General features: G+C 38.4%; 1 protein-coding gene across 1 annotated transcript; it reads left to right on the top strand.

Moving 5' to 3' along the window:
• The first annotated feature begins 368 nt into the window (after positions 1-368).
• Positions 369-25,649, top strand: LOC106869223 (carbonyl reductase [NADPH] 3). Its single transcript, XM_089356387.1, has 8 exons — positions 369-503; positions 2,457-2,538; positions 4,445-4,623; positions 5,697-5,809; positions 16,321-16,449; positions 18,999-19,149; positions 22,792-22,855; positions 25,406-25,649. The coding sequence occupies exons 1-8, from the start codon at positions 486-488 to the stop codon at positions 25,501-25,503; spliced, it is 834 nt and encodes a 277-aa protein (XP_089212513.1). The 5' UTR covers positions 369-485; the 3' UTR covers positions 25,504-25,649.
• Positions 25,650-26,506: the final 857 nt, after the last annotated feature.

Here is a 26,506-nt window from a genome sequence, read left to right as displayed (position 1 = left end):
ATAAAATCGGTCTTCTGTTCATCAGGTAGCCCTGGTTGAGGGGCATAAGCCGAGATAATGGTTGCTAATCCAAGTTGCAGCACTAGTCTAAGCTTGAGTATTCTATTACAAACTCTGACTACCTCGATTACCTTATTAACCCATTTCTCAGCAAGGAGTATACCCACACACCCCAACCCCATCAGTGTATTTCATCCGGGCATTAGTGTATCTAGAGTCACAGACTACTGCTGTGTGACGAGAAAGAAAGAAAGAAGAAAAGAAAGAAAAAAAGAAAGAAAGAAAGAAAGAAAACAGTGAGCTGATAATGGCGGGAAATGAATTACTGCTCGTGAAGCAGGTCACTTCCCAGCAATACTATATCTAGGTCTTCTCACCCACCTACGCAAAAACTACAGCCAACAAAACCTGGTATGTACATATATATAATTCTTCGATAAATTAGACTAAACTGAACTAATAGAACACTACTCGAAGCGTTCAGAATGGTACAAGTAGCAGTGGTAAGTCACCTGATAACATTATTTCACATAAGCGCAACGATAAGTTTTTTTTTTTTTTTTTTCATTTCATACACATATATATTCATTTAAATAGAATTGATGTATTTTTAGATCATTTTTTAAAAATATACACAAGATGACATGCATAAAAATTTATGCTAAGAACTCTCTGCAGGCATAGATATGGCTGCATGATTGCGTGGTTAAGAAGCTCGCTTTGTAGCCACGTTGTTTTGGGTTCAGTCCCACTGCGTGGCACCTTGAGCAAGTGTCTTCTACTATTGCCCCGAGCTAACCCGTGTCTTGTGAACGAACTGGGTAGAAATAAATTACGTGGAAGCCCGTTGTATGTATGTGTATTTGTGTTTGTCCTAGCTACCACTTGACAACCATAGATTTGTTAACATTCAGTGAAGGCGCGTGGCTCAGTGGTTAGGGCATTCGGCTCACGATCATAAGGTCGTGAGTTCGATTCCCGGCAATGCGTTGTGTCCTTGAGAAAGACACTTTATTTCAAGTTGCTCTAGTCCACTCAGCTGGCAAAAATGAGTAGTACCTGCATTTCAAAGGGCCGGCCTTGTCACGCTGAGTCTCCCTGAGAACTACGTTAGGGGTACACCTGTCTGTGGATTGCTCAGTCACTTGCACGTTAATTTCATGAGCAGGCTGTTCTGTTGATCGTATCAGCTGGGACCCTCGTCGTCGTAACCGACGGAGTGCTCCTTAACATTCTCTTTAACTTAGCAGTTTGGTCAATGAGACCGATAGAATAAGCACCAAGCTTTAAAATATGTACTGGAGTTGATCTGGTCGACTGAACTAGGAGTTCTCAACCATCTTTTTTTTATCTATGGACCCCTGTGATTACTATTCTGGTTGACCCCCATAGCCATTCAATGTTTAAAACTAGTTTTATAGAAACTCCTTTCAATAATTCTTATTTTGTTGTTTCACACATTAACTTGTTTAGGTTGAACTATGTAAAATGCTTGAGAAACGACCCTAGCTGTTTCTTGTAATACATACATCAAAAGCAAAATTTGTCTGGTGACCTTAAAATATTATTGTGGATCCCCAATTTACTCTTTTATTACGTGGATCCTCAAAAATCTTATATGGACCCTCAGGGGCCATATAGACTCCAGTTGAAAACCACTAGACTAAACCTTCTAGGCAATGCCCTGCAGTACAATGATGGAAACAAATGAAAGATTAAAAGATAAGTAAAATGAACTTGACATTGTTTATGCACTAGCATAATCTAGAATACGACTTTTAAACACTCGTGAATGGATCTACATAATAAAGAACGTCTTGCACCCTTTAACTTTTTCAGCCACTCTCTTCCTTCACTCTTTTGCTTACATCCATCCACCATCAACGCTTATTTATCGATCCTGGAAGGGCGGAAAACTTGGGATCAAAGAGCCAGAGCAATTACTGCAGCATATTTCTTCGATGCTCTAACGATTTTCTCAATCGACTGCTTTTGCTTCAACCTGCTTGACTCACTATAAGGCATTTCTGTTTCACTTTTTGTTAGTGAGTGCATAGTTTTTAAACTTTATTGCAGTCTTTACGATCATCTCTCTCTCTCTCTCTCTCTCTCTCTTTCTTTCTCTCTCTCTCTTTCTTTCTCTCTCTCTCTCTCTCTTTCTCTCTCTCTCTCTCTCTCTCTCTCTCTCTCTCTTTCTTTCTCTCTCTCTCTCTCTCTCGCCCCCCCCCCCCCACACAATGGACACAATACATGATAATGTTTATAATCTGGAGCTCTATCAGTTATATTTACCCCTCCGCCACTTCAACAATTTCTCATGTCGATACAACGACACAGTGTACGGAAGCATTGTAACTATGCTTCCATCTCTGCAGATGTGTTTAATAGTAATAAAATTTATACTTAACACAACGATTTTGAGCATTTAATAATTTTTCAATTTACCTCCTCATCAGGTAACAGGAAGTAACAAAGGGATTGGCTATGCCATTGTCAGAAATCTGTGTAGGAATTTCAAAGGAGATGTGATAGCAACAGGTAAGTTTGTTATTTTACTTAGACGTACTTATTGTTATTGTTTTACTACCACCACAACTATCATCATCATCATCATCATCATCATCACCACCACCAAGACCACCACCACCACCACCCTCCTCCTCCTCCTCCTCCTCCTCCTCCTCCTCCTCCTCCTCCTCCTCCAGTAGTTTTATTTTTATAACGTGCTTTCACTTCACTACAGAGCGCAGCTCTGTGTGCCTTGGGTATGTGCTGTGGTATGCTGTGATGCTCTTATGGTTACTGTATTGAAAGTGTTTTGCGTAGAATGTGTGCAGTACCCAGTAGTGCAATTTTCTGTATATTATATATATTTGTAAGTCCTGGTGTTTTTGTTATGTATTTGTCTGAATATTTTTTTATTATACCTAAGGCACCTACTATGATAGGAATTGTTTCTGTTTTTAGATTCCATATTCGAGTTACTTCTATTTCCAGGTCTTTGCATTTTGAAAGTTTTTCCATTTCTTTTAGGGAAACGTTGTCATCTGCTGGTATTGATATATCAATTAGAAACCATTTTTTTTCTTCATGATCTTTGACAACTATATCTGGTCTATATTAGTATTAAGGTGGTGAACCGACAGAATCGTTAGCAGGCTGGACAAAATGCTTTGCAGTATTTTGCCCGTTGCTCCGATCTGAGTTCAAATCCCACCAAGGTCGACTTTACTTTTCATCCTTTCAGGGTCAATAAAATAACTAGCAGTTGAACACTGAGGTCGATGTAATCGGCTCGTTCCTCCACCCCCCAAAAAATTGCTACCCGTGTGGAAAATTTGAAATCATTATTATTATTGAGGTTGGTAGCACCACGGCAGACTCATCACACTGTTGGTCAAAATGCCTTGTAGTATTTGTTCTGGATCTTTCTGTTCTGATTGAAATCCTTCAGTTTGTCTTCCACCTCTCCAGGATCATGTCAGCAAAATGAAGTACCAGAGAACAACTGGGATAGATATAATCGGCTCTTCTCCATTCCAAGCTTATAGGTCTTGTGCCTAAATTAGATTATAATTATTTAATAATACATTACAGACCTACTCATAATCTGGTCTAGCAGTATTTGTAAAGGAGGAACACAGGAGACATCAGTGATGATGGGGACCTCGCTAGTTGTCACCTTCATGGGAATGTGACCAGTGTGGACGTAACATTTTGTGATGTACGATTTAGTGAAATCATCATGGACATACAAGTTCTCATGACTTCTGCAATACTACAAGGCTATACTAGAGTCCTGTAGAGGGTGCAAATAGGAACTCCGTAACATTCAGTATTCATGTCAGACGACCGAACTGCTACACATGTGGGAGCCAAACTGTTTAAGGGCTTTCTATACAGAAAGCCGAGAAAAACAAAAACAAAAAGAACAAACCATGTGCCAATCAAGTATTAACCACCAATTGATCATACCCTCAAAATACAATCCATGTATATAACATACCTTAATAGTTTTGGTGTTGTTCATATCGTTACTATCTTGTATCTTTTTCTTCATCGTAATCAGAGCTCCTTGAATCTAAACCATTGGTTCTCAACTATTTCTTACATGTGTACCCCTTTGATTCCAGCTTTACTCGAGTGGTCCCTCATAGCCATTTGATGTCTAAAAAAATCCTATTATATTTTTATAACTAAATATTTTTAGGGGTTGCATAAAAAATTGTTAATGTATTTCATGCATTGTAGAAATACAATCAATTTATTGCAGACATATTCTAACAACAAAATGTTATTTGGACCCCACCTCCCAAAAGCCATAGGGACTCTGGTTGAGAACCACTGATTTAAAATTATAGAATTTATAAATTTTTCTTCTACAGTGTGTTAAGTTTTCATCAATACAACTATCTAATACAAGTGTATTTCATATTTTTACAAGCTCGTCATATTGGACGTGGTAAAGTAGCTGTTGCAAAACTTAACGAAGAAGGATGTTACCCTAAATTCCATCAACTCGACATCACAGACTCTGAAAGTATTTCTGCTTTAGCAAAATATTTGAAATTAGCTTATGGAGGCGTGGATATTCTCGTTAATAATGCTGCTGTTCTTTATCAGGTAATAAACATCTTCCAGTTCTAGTTGTTTTTAGTGTTTAGCCCAAGGTCAAATTTCTACAAAATTGTGAAGCAAGAAGGCAGAAACATTCATGTCATTTTGACAACTTACTTTTTTCTGGGGTGTTGTCTCATATTCAAAACCTACAATATATTCTGACCTACAACAATAGCAAAGCTGCTTTTGTAATTGTTACGTTGTGCAAATTTTGAGTATTGAAAACAACTGCATTTATATTACAGGTGTGTTTTCATTTCTACTTCATTTAGTATCTTTGTTATAAAAATATAAAGATATCGGCTCAGAAAAATATAAAAACTCTGAATTTTCGAAAATTCATAATTTTCAATAAAATTTTCTCTGAAAGTTTTAGGGACATATGTATGCTATATCGTTAGCATGTCTACAAATTGATCATAATGAACATATCATATTATGTAAATTAGCGAAATCTTATGAAATAAAATAAAACGATAAACGTCGCCCTTTCAAAGCCTAGCCAAGCTCATGGGCCCGGTTTCCCGGTTTCTATGGTGTATGTGTTCCCCCCATCTGGACGGGACGCCAGTCCATCGCAGCGTTACTCAAGAAACAGGAAGAAAGAGTGAGAGAAAGTTGGGGCGAAAGAGTACAGCTTTTGGGTGTTTTCGCTCAATAAACACACACAACGCCCGGTTTAGGTATCGAAACCGCGTTCCTCCGACCGCGATTTCGCTGCCCTAACCACTGGACAATTGCGCCTCCATGAAATAAAATATGTATAAATAATTGACCAAAGACAAAAGCTTGTTTTTTTTTTTATCTCTTTTTGTCTTTTTCCACCATAAAATTAGAATTTGATATATTCTAATTATTTTAAGAGCTCTGTTACAGCCATCGGCTCATTGTAAACCACAGCAACAGCAGCTGCGGTGATGGTAGTAGCGGTGGTGATGGCAACAGCAATAGCATCATCATCAGCATCATCACCAATAATAGCAGTTACCGTAGCAGCAGCAGCAGTAGCAGTAGAAGTAGTAATAGTAGTAGTAGGAGGGGATATTAACTAACACTATGCATAATTTCTTTTTTAGGACGATTCAACAGTGCCCCTTGGTGAGCAAGCAGAGGAGACATTAAGATGCAACTTTACTGCAACTTTGAATGTCTGTCAAGAAATCTTTCCACTGTTGCGTCCTCATGCCAGGTATTTATAAGTGTGTGTATATGTGTATATTTATATATTTGTGTGTGCTTGTTTGTTTGTGTGTGTGTGTGTGTGTGTGTGTGTGTGTGTGTGTGTGTGTGTGTGTGTGTGTGAAGGAACGTGGCTCAGTGGTTAGAGCGTCGAGCTTACGATCGTGAAGTTGTGAGTTCGATTCCCGGACCGGGCGGCGTGTTGTGTTCTTGAGCAAGACACTTTATTTCCCGTTGCTCCAGTTAACTCAGCTGTAGAAATGAGTTGCGACGTCGTTGTTGCCAAGCTATATAGGCCTTTGCCCTTCCCTTGGATAACATCAATGGTGTGGAGAGGGGAGGCTGGCATGCATGGGCGACTGCTGGCCTTCCATAAACAACGTTGCCCGGACTTGTGCCTGGGAGGGTAACTTTCTAGGTGCGATCCCATGGTCATTCATGACCGAAGGGGGTCTCCTCTTCCTCCTCCTCTTCCTCCTCCTCTTCCTCCTCCTCCTCCTCTTCCTCCTCCTCGTTGATTGACTTAACCATGTTTGCCTTCATTTGATTTCTGTAGTAATTACCAGTGTACTTTTGGGCGATTTAATAACGGGTTTTGGCTGTTATTTCAAGCAGGTAGACATACTTAGTATGTCCTCTGATTAATTATATATATATATATATATATATATATATATATATATATATATATATATATATATATATATATATATTTATATATACTCAAATACCCAAAATATCAAGGAGCTTCTACCTCATAAACAGGAGTTACACCACAGTTATTTTGTGATCTTTGCTACCCTGGTATCTATTAACCAATTTATTTTGTCCGAGTTATTTATTAATTAGGAGAAAATAAATACATATATATATATATATATATATATATATATATATATATAATATTATATATATATATATATATATATATATATATAATATTATATATATATATATATATATATATATATATATATATATATAATATTATATATATATATATATATATATATATATAATATTATATATATATATATATATATATATATATATATATATATATATATATATAATATTATATATATATATATATATAATATTATATATATATATATATATAATATTATATATATATATATATAATATTATATATATATATATATATATATATATATATATATATATATATATGTATATATATATATATATATATATATATATATATGAAACGCATAGTAAATAAACAACGACAGTTAAAAACGTATACGTATATAACCAGACGCGAGACAGGCACTGACGGTTCCTAATTCTTCATCAGATTTCAACCAAAAGGTAATACTCAGTTTTGCACCAATAGCGATAAGACCAAGGACTTCCCATATTGGCAGTGCCTGTGAAAATTGTAGAGAATGTAGGGCCACGAATAAACAAAACAGACAAATGTAATTTAAGACGATGGACAAAGATGTAATAGATAGGAAACGGGCAAAATACAGCCTCAGGGCCGAAAAGACAGAAATGGTGGCTAACGCTTAGAAAGAATCCTGAATAATATAGAAGACAGCAAATAGCAAGAGAGAGGAATTGTTTTGCGACCGGATAGCTGGGCTGCTGATGTGAAAAAAGAAGAGAATGAAGGGAAGCTGGCCATGGGTCACATTTAAAACATCATGTGTATTGACATTCATGTATTGTAAAGGTATCCTTTGTAATGAAATCAAGGTTTGAGTGTTACACAGATTATATATATATATATATATATATATATATATATATATATATATATAGAGAGAGAGAGAGAGATACATATATATACACATATATATACGCTATGTATATACATATATACATACATATGTATATACACACACACACATATATATTTATCTATAATATAAATCTCATTCTGTGTGTGTGTGTAAAAAACTATAACGGCCGTATTTTTCAAGTGATTCTCTCCAAACTGGGAACATGCATTACTTATGTTCCAGAGGTGGTTTCAGACTCTTAAAACTTTTCACATAATGAGTAACAGGCCTCCCGGGGTAGAAAACACCCGTTTCTGGGTTACGTGGAGAACTGAAGTAACTCTTTGCGAAGTAACTTTCAGAAATTGATTGTATCCCTTACATCCATTGGTCATTAAAAAAAATAATAAATATTATTTTTTATATTAGACTCATGTCTTTGAAAGTTTTAAAAATATTTACTTCAGTGACCTCTGTATCTCTCTATCCATCTCTCTCTATCTCTCTATCTGGTTCCATCAATACTAGCTTTTTGGTTCAATGACAAATTTCACTTCAACCCATAAAAAAAAATTTTTTCCGTACAAATTTCTTATTTACTTTCTTCCCGTAGTATTAAGAAATATAATTTCCGCTACCCAGTTATTTTCATTGTTTACTATCTTCTGCACCCGTGTGTTTCTGTATATGTATATAACCGTTCCTAGAACGACATTAATAGGAAAGATTCACGTACTTCATTATTTACTTACTAGGTGGTTTCTATAAATACTGCTCAAGACATTTACTTATAGAATACTGGAAAGATAAACATGCTAACTATATGTTAATTATAAGCCAAGAATCAGAGAAAATAAAGATGTGTACGGATACACACATATACTTATCTATGTGCACACATGCACAAATATTTATACGTTTATATTGATATAGTATAACCATAGACCTAAGTAGCTGAAAAATCTCTATTTAAGAACGGTAACAAGTTATAAGGGATAAGAGATGAATAGGTAAAGATAGCAAAGTAAGAAAACAAAAGGATAAGAATTTATAGAAAATGATAAGAAATATATATAACCTACATTTAAAGAGACAGGGCATTAAAATTTGAGGTAGGGAAGAGATAAAGGTAACCCGAAAAGAGAGGGTAGTAGATATGGGCTTAATTAGAGCAGTTAGAGATAGCCAGTGGTATTTAAATCAATTCAATTCTAATCAATTCAATATGTTATAAGCTATATGTTATGGTATGTGTGTTCTATACGTATTTACTTTCCCATGAAAACTCCGGCCTAGTTAATCTGGCTTCATCATATTTTTGGTGATTAAACAATTTTTTTTCCGTTCTATGATGTCCTGCGCCACTAATCATATTATGTATATTTGTAATGGCTTTTATATAAGTAAGTCTCCTAATTATATACCCATTAGAAATTATAAAATCATATATCTAAGAGTACCGGTAACATTGCAACTTATGAAATCTCTTCGGCCTGAATACCTCTAACTGCCCTAATTAAGCCCATACCTAACTACCTCCTCTTTTCGGACTACCTTTATCTCTTCCCTACCTCAAATTTTAATACCCTGTCTCTTTAAATGTAGGTTATATATATTTCTTACTATTTTCTATAAATTCTTATCATTTTGTTTTTTGTTCATTACACCTTCAAATTATTTAATGCATCATTTTTTTTTTCAGATAACCCTTTAAAGACATGTTAACTCAAGAAATGAAAATACATGCAATCATAGTTGCTATACATGCAAACCACAGTGATTTAGAAATTAGCAACTTTCTAAATGTTGCAAGATCATTTGTACACAAAGTTCGATTGGAATTGGAGGCATGTGATGGCAACGTTTCATCTATATAAAAAAGGAAAAATATATTCACAACCCTCGGACACTAAAAGGACACCGAAATTTATGCTACATGTTCAAAACATTATCAATGAAAACCCCAGAAGATCAATGAGGTCCATTGCTAAAGAACTTCGGAGTCAGAGTGAACTATCAGAACTATGGTACATTGTTTAGAAATAATACATTTCTAAATCTCTCAGAGAGATTTATGCAGTAGTGATACGATTAAGTAGTTGTATTCTGTCAACTTAATGTGACAGTCCCCGGAAGGGAATAATACTACTGTTGGTTAGACCTAGGAAGCTGCACCGCTTCCTGTCGGCCTTGGCACATTTCCTGTGTCCTAATGTTTACAAGGGGGAAACTGATGACGAGCAAAGACTCAGAAACTTGTCTCTGGATGCAGGCTTAGCTGGGTGGAGGTGCTTGTCTCCCCCTTGTAAACATAAGGACACAAGAAATGTGTCAAGGCTGACAGGAAGCGGTGTAGCTTCCTAGGCCTAACCAACGGTAGTATTATTCCCTTCAGGGGACTGTCACATTAAGATGACAGCATATAACTATTTTATGGTACAGTGTGATATTCGATACAAGTTTATGTAATGAGGAAAGGCCAATTCTTGTCTGTAAAGTCACAGACAAACCGTTTCATCCGTTCAAAATGAAAAATGGTTTAGTTTTTCTCTGATGAAAAAACTTTGACCACGTTCAAAAGTCTAATAGACGAAATGACAACTGTAATGTGCAGATCCTTCTGAAGTATCCAGAATGATGCACACGAAAGTTCCAGCAACTGTGATAGTTTTAGGAGTGGCGAATAGCGAATTTTTCCACAGGGTCTTAGAATTAATGCTGCTGGATACATTGAGGTACTGGAAACTGTTATCAAGCCCTGGACTGATGAAGTATGCAGTGAAAGGACATACGTGTTTCAACAAGACTCAGCACCTTCTTACAAAGCCCTCGCCACCGAAGAATGGCTGTCAGACAATCTTTAATATGTGGCCTCCAAACTCGCCAGATTTGAACCCCATGGACTACTACATGTGGAGCACTGTTGAAATGGAGACTAATCGTCATCCTCATAATACCATAGTTTCACTGGAGGGCGCCATAGCCCAGGTGATGTCTAAAATGAATAAAGACCATATAATGTCAGCATGCCAGCGGTTTCGGTCCCGCATTGAAGCAGTCATTGAAACCGAAGGTGGTTTCATAGAATAATTTGCTTAAAAAATCATTATCAAGACTAATTGCACAAATATTTATTCAAATACATATGTATTTAAGCTGAAATATAGTTGTTTTATTGTATACCAAAACTGTTCTCAAATACTCCTCGCACCCTATATATATATATATATATATATATATATATATTTGCCAGAGCACGTTCTGTGGACCGTGCATCTGCTCTCTCCCCCCGAACCCGCCCTGCCGTTTCCCGCCTCCCTTTTCCCCTCACCTACCATCCCACCACCCTACCCCTCCAACGCTCCATTCTCCGAGCTTTTCGGCGCCTCCAGTCCGACCCCTCCACCTCCCACATCTTCCCTAATCGACCCCTCCCCTCCTTCAAACGAGCCCACAACCTACGGGACCTCTTGGTCCACAGCTTCTTCCCCAACCCAACCTCCCAACCTGGCTCTTTCCCCTGCTCCCGTCCACGCTGCCGCACTTGCCCTTACCTCTCCAACACCACCCTCCTCACCAGCACCCATCACCGACCCTATCGCATCACCGACTCCTTCACCTGCACGTCTACCAACATCATATATTGCCTCTCCTGCTCTCTCTGCCAATCCCTGTACATCGGACAAACGGGGCGGCGCCTGGCCGACCGATTCGCGGAACACCTCCGAGATATCAACGTCGGCAATGACACCCCGGTGTCACGCCACTTCCGTTCTGCCGGCCACTCCTTGCGGCAACACCTGTCTGTGTTTGGATTGTCCATGCACAGGGGCCATCCGGACTCCCGTTTGCGCCGTGAACAGGGATTAATCTTCTATCTTCGCTCCTTTGCGCCACATGGGCTCAACTCCCCTCCACTCTTCATCTAACCCCCTCCTCCTGTCTCTCTCCCCCACCCTCCCTCCTACCACCCATCTCTCCCCTCCCCCACCTCCTGCTCCGACTCCTACTTCTTTGTACCTCTCTTCATACTTCTCTCCACTCCCACTTCTCTCACTCCTACTCTTTCTCTCCTCTCTCTTACTCTCTCTCACTCTCTTCTCTCGTACTCCCCCCTCCCCCCTCTCCCGTACTCCCCCCTCTCTCACTCTTACTCTCTACACTCTTACTCTCCTACTCTCTACACTCTTACTCTCTCACTCTCTCACCCTTACTCTCTCACTCTCTTCCCCTCTCTCTCACTCTTTTTCTCTTCCTTTCTTCTTCCCCCCCATACCCCTCTTCCCTCTCTCTCACTCTCTTTCTCTTCCTCTCTTTCTCCCCCCATACCCACCTTCCCCCTCTCTCAATCCCCCTTCCCTCTCTTATACCCACCCTCTCTCCTCTCTTCCTCTCCCCTCCCATACCCATCTTCCCCCTCTCTTACATCCACCTTCCCCTTCTCCCTCCTCGTCAACACCCCCTCATAAGCTCATCCCACCACACCCCAACACACTCCTACTCTACCTTCCCACTCCACCCCATCCAATTCCTTACACCCACCACCCACCCCTACCCACATACCCCACCCTACCCACATACCCCTACCTCTACCCCACACTCCACCCATGCCTTCCCCACCTCCCAACACCCTCACATCACACCACACCAATACCCTTGCATCACACCACGCACACCACACCAATACCCTCGCATCACACCACGCACACACTACAACTGACCAACTACTTTCTTCCTTTCTCCCTTCCCCCATTTTCACACTACATACGTCAAGATCACCAGCAGTCTACCTCCCACACACAGCCCCTCGTTCCCGATCACCGTTTGTTATCTCCCCCTCTCTTAGCTCTCCTGAAATAAGAATTTCTAACTTCCGGTCAGTCATTGTTATGATCGGCCATTATTATGATTGACCGTTGACTGAACACTATTCAATTTTTTTTCTCCGTGTTTTTCTCCTTGTCTCCGTATTCTTTCTGTTGAAGAGCGTAGCTCGAAACGTCAAAGACTTTCCGTATTCCCGAGCGTCATACTAATATATACTTTTGTTATTTACACCACCTGTCCTCGTCTGTTGTTATTTTTTGTATATTCTCCCATATATATATATATATATATATATATATATATATATGGGAGAATGTACGAAAAAACAACAACAGACGAGGACAGGTGGTGTAAACAACAAAAGGATGTATTAGTATGACGCTCGGGAATACGGAAAGTCTTTAACGTTTCGAGCTACGCTCTTCAACAGAAAGAATACGGAGACAAGGAGAAAAACACGGAGAAAAAAAATTGAATAGTGTTCAGTCAACGGTCAATCATAGTAATGGCTGACCGGAAGTTAGAAATTTTACACAGGAGAGCTAAGAAAAGGGGGAGATAACAAAGGGGGAGATAACAAAGGGGGAGAAAGAACGGTGATCGAAGAACGAGGGGCTCTGTGTGTGTGAGAGATAGACTGCTGGTGATCTTGACGTATGTATGTGTGAAAATGGGGAGGGGAGAAAGGAGTTGGTCAGTTGTAGTGTGTGCGTGGTGTGATGTGAGGGTGTTGGTGTGATGTGATGTGATGTGAGGGTGTTGGGAGGTGGGGAAGGCATGGGTGGAGTGTGAGTTAGGCTGAGGGTGGGGGTACAGGTAGGGGTATGTGGGTAGGGGTGGGAGGTGGGTGTAAGGAATTGGATGGGGTGGAGTGGGAAGGTAGAGTAGGAGTGTATTGGGGTGTGGTGGGATGAGCTTATGAGGGGGGGGGGGGTTTGACTATGACGGGGGAAGGGGAAGGTGGATGTAAGAGAGGGGGGGGAGAAAGAGAGGAAGAGAAAGAGAGTGAAAGAGAAGAGAGTGAGAGAGAGGGAAACAGAGAAGAGAGTGAGAGAGAGTAAGAGAGTAAGGGTGAGAGAGTAAGAGTGTAGAGAGTAAGAGTGAGAGAGGGGAGAGTAAGAGAGAGGAGAGAAAGAGTAGGGGTGAAGAGAAGTGAGAGTGAAGAGAAGTAGGAGTGAAGTGAAGTATATATATATATATATATATATACATTTATTGTTGTGTCTGGGAAGAGTCATTCTTTGTCGTGCCTTATGATTTAACACACTCACTGGTAAAGTTTCCACTCATTTACTTATTTATTTTCCTAAAATTTTCCGTTGCGACTTGCAACCTTTTCCATAGTTGCTGACTCTGTCCGTTATACAGGCTGCGTTCTTTTTGTTTGTTTGTGCGCATGTGTGTGGGTCAGTGTGTGCGCATATGCATGTAAGTATGTATGTATGCATGCATGTAAGTGTGTGTGTGTGTGCATTTATATATGTGTGTATACGTATGTATATATCTATGTATGTGTGTATATATATGGCTTTTTGTGATTATGTACTGTGTCTGTATGTATGGATGTGTATCTCCATATGTCTGGATGTATGTCTCTATACGTGTCCTTGTGTGAAGTGAAGTGTGTGCGTATATGGTCATGTGTTTCAGTCTTCATTTGTGTATGTGTGTGTCAATGTGTGCTTGCGTGTTCATATTACCTATGTACCTATCCGTCTGTATGTCTATCTGTTTACTTTCATATCCATTTGCCTACATACATGTAGATATACATACATACATGCACACACACACACACACACACACACATCTACATAACAGCCTACTAACAATTCTACCTGTATATAAATATAAACTGTGAGTATAGGGGTATTAATGCCTACTACGTATGTTTCCTATTTAGTACTGGGGATTTTTCACCTATGAGGACTTACTCCTGTATTTGTCTGAGGGTTGAGTCCTTTGGGTGCTTGGATAAAATGTGGATGTCAAGTTGACCCAAGTTGCCTCCATGTTGGTCCTTTGGATGTTGGTAGAGTATGGCGGACTGTTTTTTGTCGTCATATTGTCTCAAATGTTCATTTAGTCTTTCCGCAATGCTCCTAGATGCCTCCCCTATGTATGTCATGTTCATGTCTTTACAAGCACCTTTGTTTAACGGTCATTTTCATAGCATTTTTTTTTTTCGATGGCCCGATAACGGAAAAAATGCCGGCGTGGGTTTCCGCCCCGACATCTGAGACTCGGAGTTTTATCATGGCTACCGAATAATTGTCACGTATTATATCTACAGATTATATATATAATACAAAAAATATATATGCATGTATACACACATATATGTATATACTTTTATCTACATGTGTATATAGATGCATATCAGGGTACAGGACGTTAGAACAATGAACTACAGACAATGGAACGAACACACAGGAAAACAGAAAGCCACTTGGAATTATTCATCAGCTGCCTCAATTCTAACTCGACGTTTCGTTCACTCTAAATGCTTTGCAGCGTTTGTTTTTGAAAGTAGTGGTTTTCTGATGGCAGCCCTCCTGTGAAATCCGACTTTGTGCAGCTCCTGGCGGACAGTTTTTGTGAAAACTGGGTTCTCAAGGTGGTCATTAAGCTCTGCAGTAATTCTGGGAGCTGTACTTTTGTGATCTTTTCTAACAATTCGCATAAGAGTCCGATGGTCTCTATTTGAAAGTTTTCGTTTTCTTCCGGAGTTTTGTTTCGACGAGGAGGTTTTTTCCCTCTTTCTCAAAGGCTGTCATTACTTTTGAGACAGTACTTCTTGATACACCAAACATTTCGGGTGTTTTCGTTATGCTAGCGCCTGCCATACGAGCACCAACAATTTGATCACTTTGAAAGTCCGCTAGATCTGTCATTTCAATGAATTTTAATTACCTTTTCCTCATGATATCTGAAAAGAAACACCAAGTTTAGCAAAACATATTATGCAACACTAATAATTAATCAAAAAAATATTAAAATAAATAAGCTTTTGACGGTTTTATAGATATTTCAAAATTATGATGCTATGATGCTAGGTGTTTCCATTATTTTGTCCAACCCCTGTATATATATATATATATATATATATATATATATATATATATATATATATATATATATATATATATATATATATACACAAAATAAAACCAGAAAGGTTGTTTATAGGATATTTAGTTACACCATCTTATGTACGTTTCATTATTAATTACGTAAAGCAAATAACATAATCAAAACTTAATGTGAAATCCTCAGAGATGGATAAAAGATGATAGAATTCACCATCATGGAGGTGATTAGCGAATGTGAGTGGGAGGAATTAATGTACACAAAAATAGGAGGAGGCATACAAGAGAAACATTATTATCAAAATGTCTATGAATATAGATGCCAGGTGATTTTCTAACACCTTAATTGTTTCTTCTTACCTGTCACTTTTCTTTCATGCTCACTAAACTTAGACTCACATATACACAATAAGATACAAGCGCGCGCACACACACACATATACACATGTATTGAAGGAATACATGGTGAAGGCACGTGGCCTAGTTGTATAAGTATTGCTTTCATGATCACAAGATCGTCGTTTCAATTTCTGGACCGAGCGTTCAGTTTTATTCTTGGGTGAAACACTTCATTTCACGTTGCTCCAGTTCATCAAGCTGTAAATAAGTTCCAGTTATGTAGGCCAAGCCTAGTACTCTCAATTTGGTCTGTAATCACTTTGACATCTGACGTACTGTGCGCCTGAACAAGCAATATCGATTTGATGGAGGGAGTGCGCTAATGTCCAGCACAAGTATTTGATCACTATAAACATATCATCTGTTGTTTGCAATAGGAATGTCCAACAATACAGAAATCATTTTATTTATCTGACAGGCTACAAAACAGTCAAATATATTTGTGTTTTATGCTCTAGGGTGGTTAACGTTTCCAGTGACTCCGGTGAAATGGCACTTCAGAGATGTTCAAAAGACCTGAGAGAAAAATTCACTTCTAATGCCTTGACTATGCCTCAGCTGGTAAATTTGATGGCTCAGTTCGTAACGTAAGTATAATTTCATCATGGATATATCTTTTGAATACATGTAAGTTAATATCATAATACAAAGTTACGTTTCTGAGTTTAAATTCCACCAAGGTCGACTTGGCCTTTCATCCTTTTGGCATTGATAAAATAAGTACCACTTAAGCACTGTAATCAATGCAATCGACTTACCTGCTCTCCTAAAATTGCTGGCCTTGTGCCAAAATTTTAAAGCAATTTTATAATACAAGGTTCAAGTTTACGTTATTTTAATGCCCATCCCATGCTGTTCCTGTACCAATAGTGATAAAAAGAGATAGCTTCTATGTGTAGATGTGTGATTTATATTTTTTAAAATACTACTCATTCATTGGTGAGGGTTCATGACTCAGTGGTTAGAGGTAGTGAGTTTTATTCCCAGATCAGGCTGTGTGTTGTGTTCTTAAGCTTGACATTTTATTTTACATTGCTTCAGTTCACTCAGTTGTAGAAATGAGTTTCAACGTTACTGGTACCAAGTTGTATCTCTTGGATAACATCGTTGGCATGGAGAGGGGAGGCCGGTATGCATGGGCGACTGCTGGTCTTCCACAAAAACCTTGCCCGAACTTGTTCCTCAGAGGGTAACTTTCTATGTGCAATATTATACCTACTATTTTCATTATATGTATATAAAAAAAAAGAACTTTACAGAACTGGGTTAACTAATTGCTTTATTGTTTGGTTTACTGAGGTCAATGAAACAATTGTTTTGTTGACACAACAAAACAATTGTTTCATTGGCCTCAGTAAAACCAGTCTTGTGTCATGCCAATTCCATGTTAGCAACTACGGTTTATTTGCATGTACAGTGGAAACCTTCTGTAACAGTCTATGCTGAAACTAACTCTTACGTATCCTGCAAGAATCAATTGTCTTACATCTCAATAGTTATTTCTCTAACATCTTGAATGGCATTGCTGCTGTACATACAAACATCCTAGATCCCATCAGAAGAGTTCCACCCATCTGAATGGCTTAAAATACTCCCCAGTTACACTGTCTCCTCACTTGCCTTTTGTACCACTACTTTAATAGCCCCTGCTTCTTGGAGTTTGCAAGCTTCATGCTCCCTTTACTCATCCATTCTGCCCAACTTGTCTTTTCTGATCTCATCATTCTTTTGTTTTTAAATCTCCAAAGACTGCACTAATCACTATGCCCAGTTCATCCTTCAAGGAATGTTGGCCTTCTCGAATACCTTCTTTGCTTATATTTGTTGGTTTATAGGTTTAAGAGGAACTTATAGGCATTAATCCCCCTAATATAGGAGAATCTGTGAATCCCAAAGGCACTACCCCTCCAGACTCAGCAGATAGAAAATACTGCTAGCTGCTGCTACTTCTCCTCCATGTCATGTATCACTGATGTTCATCATTCTCTTTTACTACTATTCTTACAACTATCCCTCACTCCATTACTTGCAAATGTGGAGCTGCTATCAGTGTCTCTTTCCCATTCCCTTCTGTCATTATTATCACTCTTCATTATTTCTCCTGGCACTGACTCCCTGCTCTTCTACAGTTTTGCTCTAATCCTGTTTCCTTCTCCAAACTCTTGCTCTCTATCTCCTTCTCACTCTAGATTATTTTCCACAAATGCCATCTTTTATATCTAATTTATTTGTCATGCGGCCCTAGTTGAACATAGACAACACAGAACAGTGAAGATCCCAATACAAGCTAACCACACTTCAACTGGTTCCACAATAAAAAACATTTACTAAAAGGGTTAACGAATGATTGGGGTCTAAGATAGGTTCGAGTGGGCCCCTTTTTCTTATCTCATTAATGACATGATAATATCTCTAGTGCTGGTACCACAATAAAATGCAGCCAGTTCATTCTGTAAAATAGTAGATATTAAGAACAATATGCAATCAAAACAATTCTACCAAAATGAAACAAACAAGTGAGGCATGCCACTCATGACCACATCTAGGAGGGCTATACCTCTAAAAAAGAATTAACTCGAACAGTGACAACCTGTTCCACTCATGCCAGCATGAAAAGCACATGTAAAAATGATTGTGTTGGTGATATTATTGGCTTTGCATTGGACGTCGTGAAATAAATGTTTCAATGACAATGCTGTTGTGGGAGAAGGGGAAGGAGCAGAAGGGGGGAGGGGGAAACAGATTGTGAATAAAGCATTTTATAAATTTGACCTATTACAATGTTCGGCACAACCTATTTGCTGAACATTATATAATAGACATTATAATACAATAAATATTGTAATACACTACTGCTAATGGGAAAGCATCTGTGGTTGGTCGCTTTTCAAGAAATAACAGCTAAATGTGTTTCATATCAAAACTTGTTGACTTAAAAAGGGGATACATTGGAAAGTACTATCCCATGGAAAAAAAAAACCTCAGCGATCATAGCTTAAATTCCTTTGGTTATAGATAGGTTAGTTCGATCAAGATGAGTTGGGGCTAAACAATTATATCACCAGAGCATCTTATTATACACTTAATTTGTTGACTTATTTATTTATATATGTATATATTTTTAATTTTACTTCAGTGATATGAAAAATGGCGATTATAAAGCAAAGGGTTGGCCTTCATTTTTTCATACTATATACGGTGTTTCTAAGATTGGAGTAACTACCATGTCCATAATTCAGCAGAAAGTTCTTGACAGTGAAGGCAAAGAAGACATTGTTGTCAATGCAGTAATTATCAATTATTTTATTTCATTTATTTATTATCAATTTTAAAATATTAGCATTTTAAAATATTAGACACAACTAACCAAAAAGATAGCTTCACTAACCACTAATACACTAACTAAAAAAGTGAGCTTTGCAAATGCTAAATCACTAAACGGGTAAAAAGATTAGCGGAAACTAACACTAACTGATAACCACTAACTTTTATCATATGAATTTAGCTTTGGATTGATTTTTTGGCTCTAAAACCCTTAAAAACAGGCCTAAAGAGCTGAAATTTTCATGTTGTAGCTTAGACAAAGCGTTTTCCAAAAGGTATAGCATGCCAAGATTAGATGATGATCAATGTGTATGCAAATAATTAAATGAACAAATGAAATTGAACATTAGTTTTCCAGTCAACATATACTTTATTTACTGTACAAAAAAGTATTAAATGAATCAAAGTATAGGTGCCATGCCAAGATCAGATAATGATCAAGGTGTACTAATCTAGCTGGGCCTTCTCCATCGCCTTGATGTCATGCTGGTTGCCCTTCATAAACATCAGCCTCACAAAGTTACCATTTGACAGGGTGACTTTCTTGGCCCTCAAAATATCTTTGCCTATAGAGAATAGGTGCTAAACTGCAGCACTGGATGGGATGGTAGTGTTGTATTTGGTGAGCAGGTCGATGAAGACCTGCTTACCCAAAAAGGCAACTTCAGTCAAGACCTCCTTCGAGGCAGCCTCCAGCCAGGTTTTCACCAAGTTCTGCACCTTGGACTTCAGTGACTTGTGGCTCCTGCTCTCATGGAACTGAGTGATATTGCTGAAGAAATCATCTTCCTCATCCTCATTGCTGGTGGCGCTGCTGCCTTCCTCATTGGTTTTCATTAGGATTGTCGCTACAATGGTCTCCATGGTATTTGTTGCTCTGCTAACCTGGCTGTTATTATACTGCTCCAGCCAGAACAGGCGAAACTTGGGGTAAAGGCAATAGCCAGCTGGCACTCAGGTCTTCTGGGAGGAACCCAAACCTTTTTCTGATGCCTGTCAGTATCATTCTCTACAAGAGTACTGCAGTACAGGAGATGTCTGAATCTGATTTCCTTCAACTTCATGCCAGTAGCCGCTACAGTTACCAGAAAGCTCCCTAGATAGGCCTGGTCTCGTATGTGATTTATTTATATACAGCTAAAAGAAAACGGATAATAATGGTAAGTCGTTCAGTTATTTCCCTTGAATATTTTTATTTACTTTTTTTACCCCCTAAACTTGAAGATTACCTTATTTACTTTGTTTAGAAAAAACCCTCATACATGTTTTGCGCAAGACGCGCACTCGCGCTAGGTAGTCGTAGGACCGACTAGTCACAACTAGCTAGCGCGGATGCGTGAGTGCGCGCACTGGGACCACTTTTCTTGAATAGTATCCGGTGAGTGTGGCAGCACTTCCCAGCCATGCGTTTGAATGGCTTCCTTGGTCATATTGGCAATATGAGGGCGGGAGTTGTTGTGCTGCAGAAGAACTCCATGCTGCCGATTAGGTCTTTTTTCTTGAATAACCGTGTCGAGTCGTTCCATCTGTTGAACATAGAGTTCCATGTTAACCGTTTGGTTCCGTTCAAGCAATTCGTAATGGATAATCCCTTCCCAGTCCCACCATACGCACATCGTTTTACACGGATGAAGATCTTGTTCCATGCGCGGTGTTGCCGGTAACGATTCGGTAAAGAAATCGTTGCTTGTGTCCATGAGTTGAGCAGTGACGACCAAGCAAACCAGCGGAGATTGTGGCTCGTTGATTTTTGTTGTCACTTAAAGCATGCAGAACCCATGCCTCACACTTCTGAACCTTTCCCATTGAGTGAAGATGCTTATCTATAGCAGTGTGGGAGCATTCCATTTTCTCTGCCAGTTCCCTTGTCGTTTGACGAGAATTTTCGTGCAAAAATCCGTTTAATCGCTCTTCATTGAACCCAACTGGACGGCTAGAACGAGTTGTGTCTTTGAGGTCAAAATTTCCATTTTTGAACTTGGCATACCAATCACGAGCGGTTTTTTTCAGCACAAATGTTGCGAGCAGCTTCTGCGGCCTTAGAACCTTGATTAAAAGCAAAAAGCAGGTATCGAAAATGCTTGTTTTTCTTAACTTCACATTCCATTTTAATGATCTGAAAATAAAAAGAAATTAACTAAAATTAATTAGAAAAAAAAAACAAAATAGATTCCAAAATGATTCAAAAATAGAATTCTCGATAAAAATAGATTCCAAAATTTAAAAACGCAATAAATTCCAAAATTTAAATAAACGGCTGGAACTTAGTTGCCAACTCAATATGTTATTAAGACGACTTATCTGTTGCATGCGATTTTTTTTTTTTTTCACTTAAAGTAAATTCACAGGTACACATTTCTAATATAAAGGCAGAAGACACCAGAAGCAAGAAGTATAAAGTATAATTTGTTACATAATCTCTATAATAGATATGATACTGAATGGAATAATTCCCTGTTTGAACTTTTACATTACATGTGTGTGTGTGTGTGGTAGAAATCTATGGATGCACAATCGCACAAAACAGAGAAGGCGGTCAAAAATGGGTTTAGTGAGATAGAATAATAATAATTATAATTTATACACTTTTCCATCTAGAAAATGCATATTTGGCACGGTGGTTACATCTTGAAATTTTCTCATCATGCTTATTCATTAGATTTTCATTACTATACACGTATGTATAGGAATGTGTATTTATGATGGAGCGTTCAGCAATATAACTATGTACATGGAAATGAGTAGATAAATGTATAAGCGTCTATGTATAGATGTGAATGTGTTTATTGATATGTAGGTGAGTATATGGTCCAACCACAAAATATACAAGTATACGAAGTCTGAAAGTGTTTCGGTACCAAAAACACTACATAAAAAAATGTTGCCCGTCAAATCATAAGGGTCTAGTATATGTATGCGTGTGTGCATCTGAATATATGTACATATATTTTATATATGTGCGTGTATGTGTGTACGTGTCTGCGTGTGAGTGTGTGTGTGAATGTATGGAAACACTCAGTGATGTATTGTATCTCGGTGTGTAAGTGATTGTATAAGTATGAGCTAATGGATGAATGTATTCTGCGTAATGGTACAGTTCGGCATGTGCAGAATAACATGTTGAAACTGAATAAACAGACAACGTGCACATTGCAGCTCATGTCGAACGTGATAAGGACTTTGATGTGCTAATGATCCTTTCAACTCACAATTTTAATGATAATGGTAATCTTTTCTACCATAAACATAAGGCTTGAAATTTTTAGGGTTGGGGTTAGTCAGTTACGTCAACCCCAGTGCACAACCAGTTTGTTTATAGTGATCAAATGTATATGCCGTACATTAGCTCACACTCTCCATCAAATTGATGGTATCTGAACAGGTGCACAGTGTACCATGCATCAGGTGTCGAAGTGATTGCAGAGCAAAGTGAGATGAAGTGTTTTTGCTCAAGAACACAATGTACCGCCCAATCTAGGAATTGAAATCACAACCTAGCAATCATGAGTGCAACACCCTAACCACTAAGCCATGTGCCCTCACATGAAAATAATAATGATGATGATGATGATTTGTCATTAATAATTTGTCTTCTCTTTTTTTAGTGCTGTCCTGGTTATGTTGCCACTGATATGACTCGTTACCTAGGATACAAAACTATTGAGGAAGGTAAAAATCTCTATCTAAGTATTTGATCACCTAAAATTAAATATTTTAGATTTTCTAATCCCACACCTCTGCTCTTTTCTGTCACACAAACCAAATATAAAAGCTTCCATAATTCAACACACACACATATGCTCACACACACATGTACTTGCTGTCAATACAAGTAAGCTTATACATACATATACTACTATACACACAAGCCTCTCTACATACACATTAACTGGCTGTAAAAACACAAACTAAAGCACACACAACTGTGATTGTATACAGCATACCTAGACAAGTGTGCCCTGCACCAGACATCATTTCCTCATATCTTATACACTACCAAATACGATGGTATGCATACATATATTCAAACAGACTCCAATGAGGCTGGTGTTTTTCTGTGCGAGCAAGACTTATATTATTATGTAGTAAAGTCAATGAAAAGAGTATAATGAACTTGCCGTGAGGAGAGGAAAATCTAACATTTCAGACACAGTTCTTCTTCAGAGGAAAAGCTGGAAGGAGAGAAATGAATGAGAGACAGCAGAGTTTTTACCAGTTGTGCTAACCACTTTGTCAGTTATATTGAAGAACAAATCTTTGCTCAGTTCATTGGATCCATCACAGAGTTGTATGGTTGTTATATTGATGACTGCGATGTTGACATTTACCAGACAACACCTCAACAATTTTATCTTTCTCATCAACACCTTCCACTTTGTCTCGGAATTTACTTCCACTGTATCTGATACTCCATCACCATAAAAATATCCAGCTCTTTCCCTCTTCTGTCCACTACGTTCTTCTTATTATTATTTAATCCTGGACCAGAGAGTAAGTCTGTCCGCATAATTAATACAGTGTGGGTGCTACTGGATGATGGACTCTGGTGATAATGTTATTCCATGCTTTCCAATACATGGTGCTGACCTTGGCATGCTCGAGCATGACGTGCTTCAACTTAGGTCTTCCTCAGTTTGTTTTGCTCGTGTCTTCTTTGATGCATTGCACTGGATTCTCCAGTGCATAGGTCACTGTTGCCATGAGAGTTGGTGTGGTAATCTTCTGGTGCACATCCTGCAGATGTGACCAAACCACTGCAGCTTATGCTGCTAGATTTGATCTTCCGTGGCCAGCTGCTACAAACATTGTTCTCAATGTTGTTGTTTGAGATTCAGTCGTGTTCTGTCCACTACATACTTATGATTCATACTCCTATCTCCACTACTCTTCACCTTCACCAGTTCTGCATCACTGATTCAGACTTTGAATCCCAATGCCAAACAATGTGACAATTCTCCCTGAATCAAGAATACTTTTAATTAGTTGTGGACCCAGTACTCTGCTGGGCCTAGGCCACCGAGTGCATCAGCTCTCTCCTACCGTCTTTACACACACCCACAAATCATATTCCACTCTTTCGCCATCCATCTATCCATCCTCCCATTGAAAGATAAACTCATCCCCAACTCTCTGCCCCTTGAACCACTTTATCTTTCTTGCACTACCCTCCTTCACCTTTAAAAAAGATAAGAATCTGAGAAACCTTAAAGGCTCAACAGCACCCAGCCCCACACTACCAGATGCTGTTAAATGTGTTCACTGATGATGCAACACCTGCCCCTTCATTAACAATACTACAACCATCACTTGGTCTAAGACACATCATATTACTTAGAACTGTTGCGCATTGTCTAACCTTATATATTACATTTTGTGCAAACTATGTGGCAGCATTTACCGTGGGGAAACAGGCCGATACCTTGCTGATCACTTTTTGGAGCATATTCAAATCTTACTACAATGCACACCTAGTCAGTCTGTCGCCACACATTTTAACACTACAAGCTATTCCATCACTTACTTATCAGTGTGCAGCATGGCTACACTTTATAGATTCTTATTCTTAAGAAAACAGAGGGGACGACGATTCATAATAGAACTAAGCACCATATCACTGACAGATTAAAATGTTTCCTTTCTACTCCTACATCTCTTAATTCCTTGAACCTTTTCTTATCTTTCAACTCCCCTCTCTCCTTATCTTTTCTCTTCATCTCACTCTCAAATTTGCTTGCATCACCTCATCCCTTTCTTCTTCCTCCATACACTCCTACCACTTCTTGTTCGCGTATGAAGCTCATGCAGTCCTGCATTCCTTATCAGCTTCAGCCAGATTTCTTTTGCAAAACTTTGAGTATTTAAAAGTCTGTCATCTCTCATTAATTTCTCTCCTTTCAACTTTTCCTCTGAAGAAGGACTGTCCGAAACGTTTGATTTTTCCACTCTGCACAGCTAGTTCACTCTATTTTTTTCTTCTATTGATTCTACTACTGCTACACACACATACATACTCACGTGCACATATGTATGTATCTATGCATGCATGTATGGTAATCTAAAGCTAAAGCAGAATATATTTGCACAGACTGCTATACACTGGAATTGAATTCACAAAGCTGACATCTTAACCACATATTTATACCTGTGTTATTACTTTTATCTTTTTCCGTGTGTTATTGTGTCATTATTTTCATCTTTTTATCTGCATCTCTTTGTTAGGTGCTGACACTCCAGTCTATCTTGCTTTACTGCCTCCAAATGTTAAAGAGCCTCGCGGTCAGTTTGTAGTGGATCGTCAAATCCGTGAATGGAAATAAACATGACATACATAAATGAATAAGGATATTTTGTTCTGTTGAAACTAAAGAAAAATAATTATCTTTAAATGAGAAAACTTTGAAAAGTTAATTATCTGCTGTAACTCAATAAATAATTTCAATATAATTGAATCTATATTTTAGAATGAATTTATTTTTTATTTATTTTTTGCATTTCGAACTAATACCAGATATGGGAATTGAACTCTTCATTCTTAACCCTTTTGTTACTAACCTGGCTGAAACCATTGAGGGTGTGCAGCACAATGACAGAAATAATACATAAATACACACACGCACACTTGTACAGGGTCCTGTCACCTGTGATCAGTTGAGAAGTGGTGACGAGAGGAGAGTGCCATGTCGGCAGAAACAGGATGACCTCGTATGAACTGATGGACAGAGATCGACAGCAGTGGTAAACTTGTGGCATGATGGTGGCTTGTGCTTTGTTCACACATTCCTTTGCATGATGTAAATCAGCATTTTACAGTAGTAGGACTTATGTAGTTAATACAGATTTCTTTGATCTAAGAATACATGTGAGTGATTTCACAGGATTTTCAACCTTTTTTGGAACATATACTTTCAGCTCAGTTAACAATAAATTCCACACTATTAATATAGGAATTTATTGAGATGATGGTCAGTTACTTTCTAAAAATGTAAGTGGACAGCTAGGAAGTAAGTTCAACAATTAACTAACAAAATTTTTCCAAAATTTAAACCTTTTCTCAACATAATCAGATTGGAACCTGGTACAGCCTTCTGGCTTGCCAGTCCTCAGTCAAACCGTCCAACCCATACCAGCATGGAAAGTGGACGTTAAACGACGATGATGATAATGATGATTATCCAAATGATATCGGTATTACATTTACAATTCACCCAAGACTAGCCCCCCCCCCCCCCCCCGCATACAATGCATCCCCTGCTGTTGGTCATTGAGGTGTTTGGTGATTGTCAGCTTCATAAACAGCTGTGCTCTTTATCACCTTTGTCT

This window comes from Octopus bimaculoides, chromosome 8 (assembly GCF_046866305.1).
Source record: "Octopus bimaculoides isolate indiv1 chromosome 8, ASM4686630v1, whole genome shotgun sequence".
Taxonomy (NCBI): domain Eukaryota; kingdom Metazoa; phylum Mollusca; class Cephalopoda; order Octopoda; family Octopodidae; genus Octopus; species Octopus bimaculoides.
This window is presented reverse-complemented; position numbering and strand designations above follow the sequence as displayed.

What these genes read in the sequence shown, in the direction of transcription:
- LOC106869223 (XM_089356387.1), top strand. An exon ending in AGGAGATGTGATAGCAACAG is followed by an intron (nt 2,539 to 4,444) that starts GTAAGTTTGTTA and finishes TATTTTTACAAG; the next exon opens with CTCGTCATATTGGACGTGGT. An exon ending in CTGTTGCGTCCTCATGCCAG is followed by an intron (nt 5,810 to 16,320) that starts GTATTTATAAGT and finishes TTTATGCTCTAG; the next exon opens with GGTGGTTAACGTTTCCAGTG.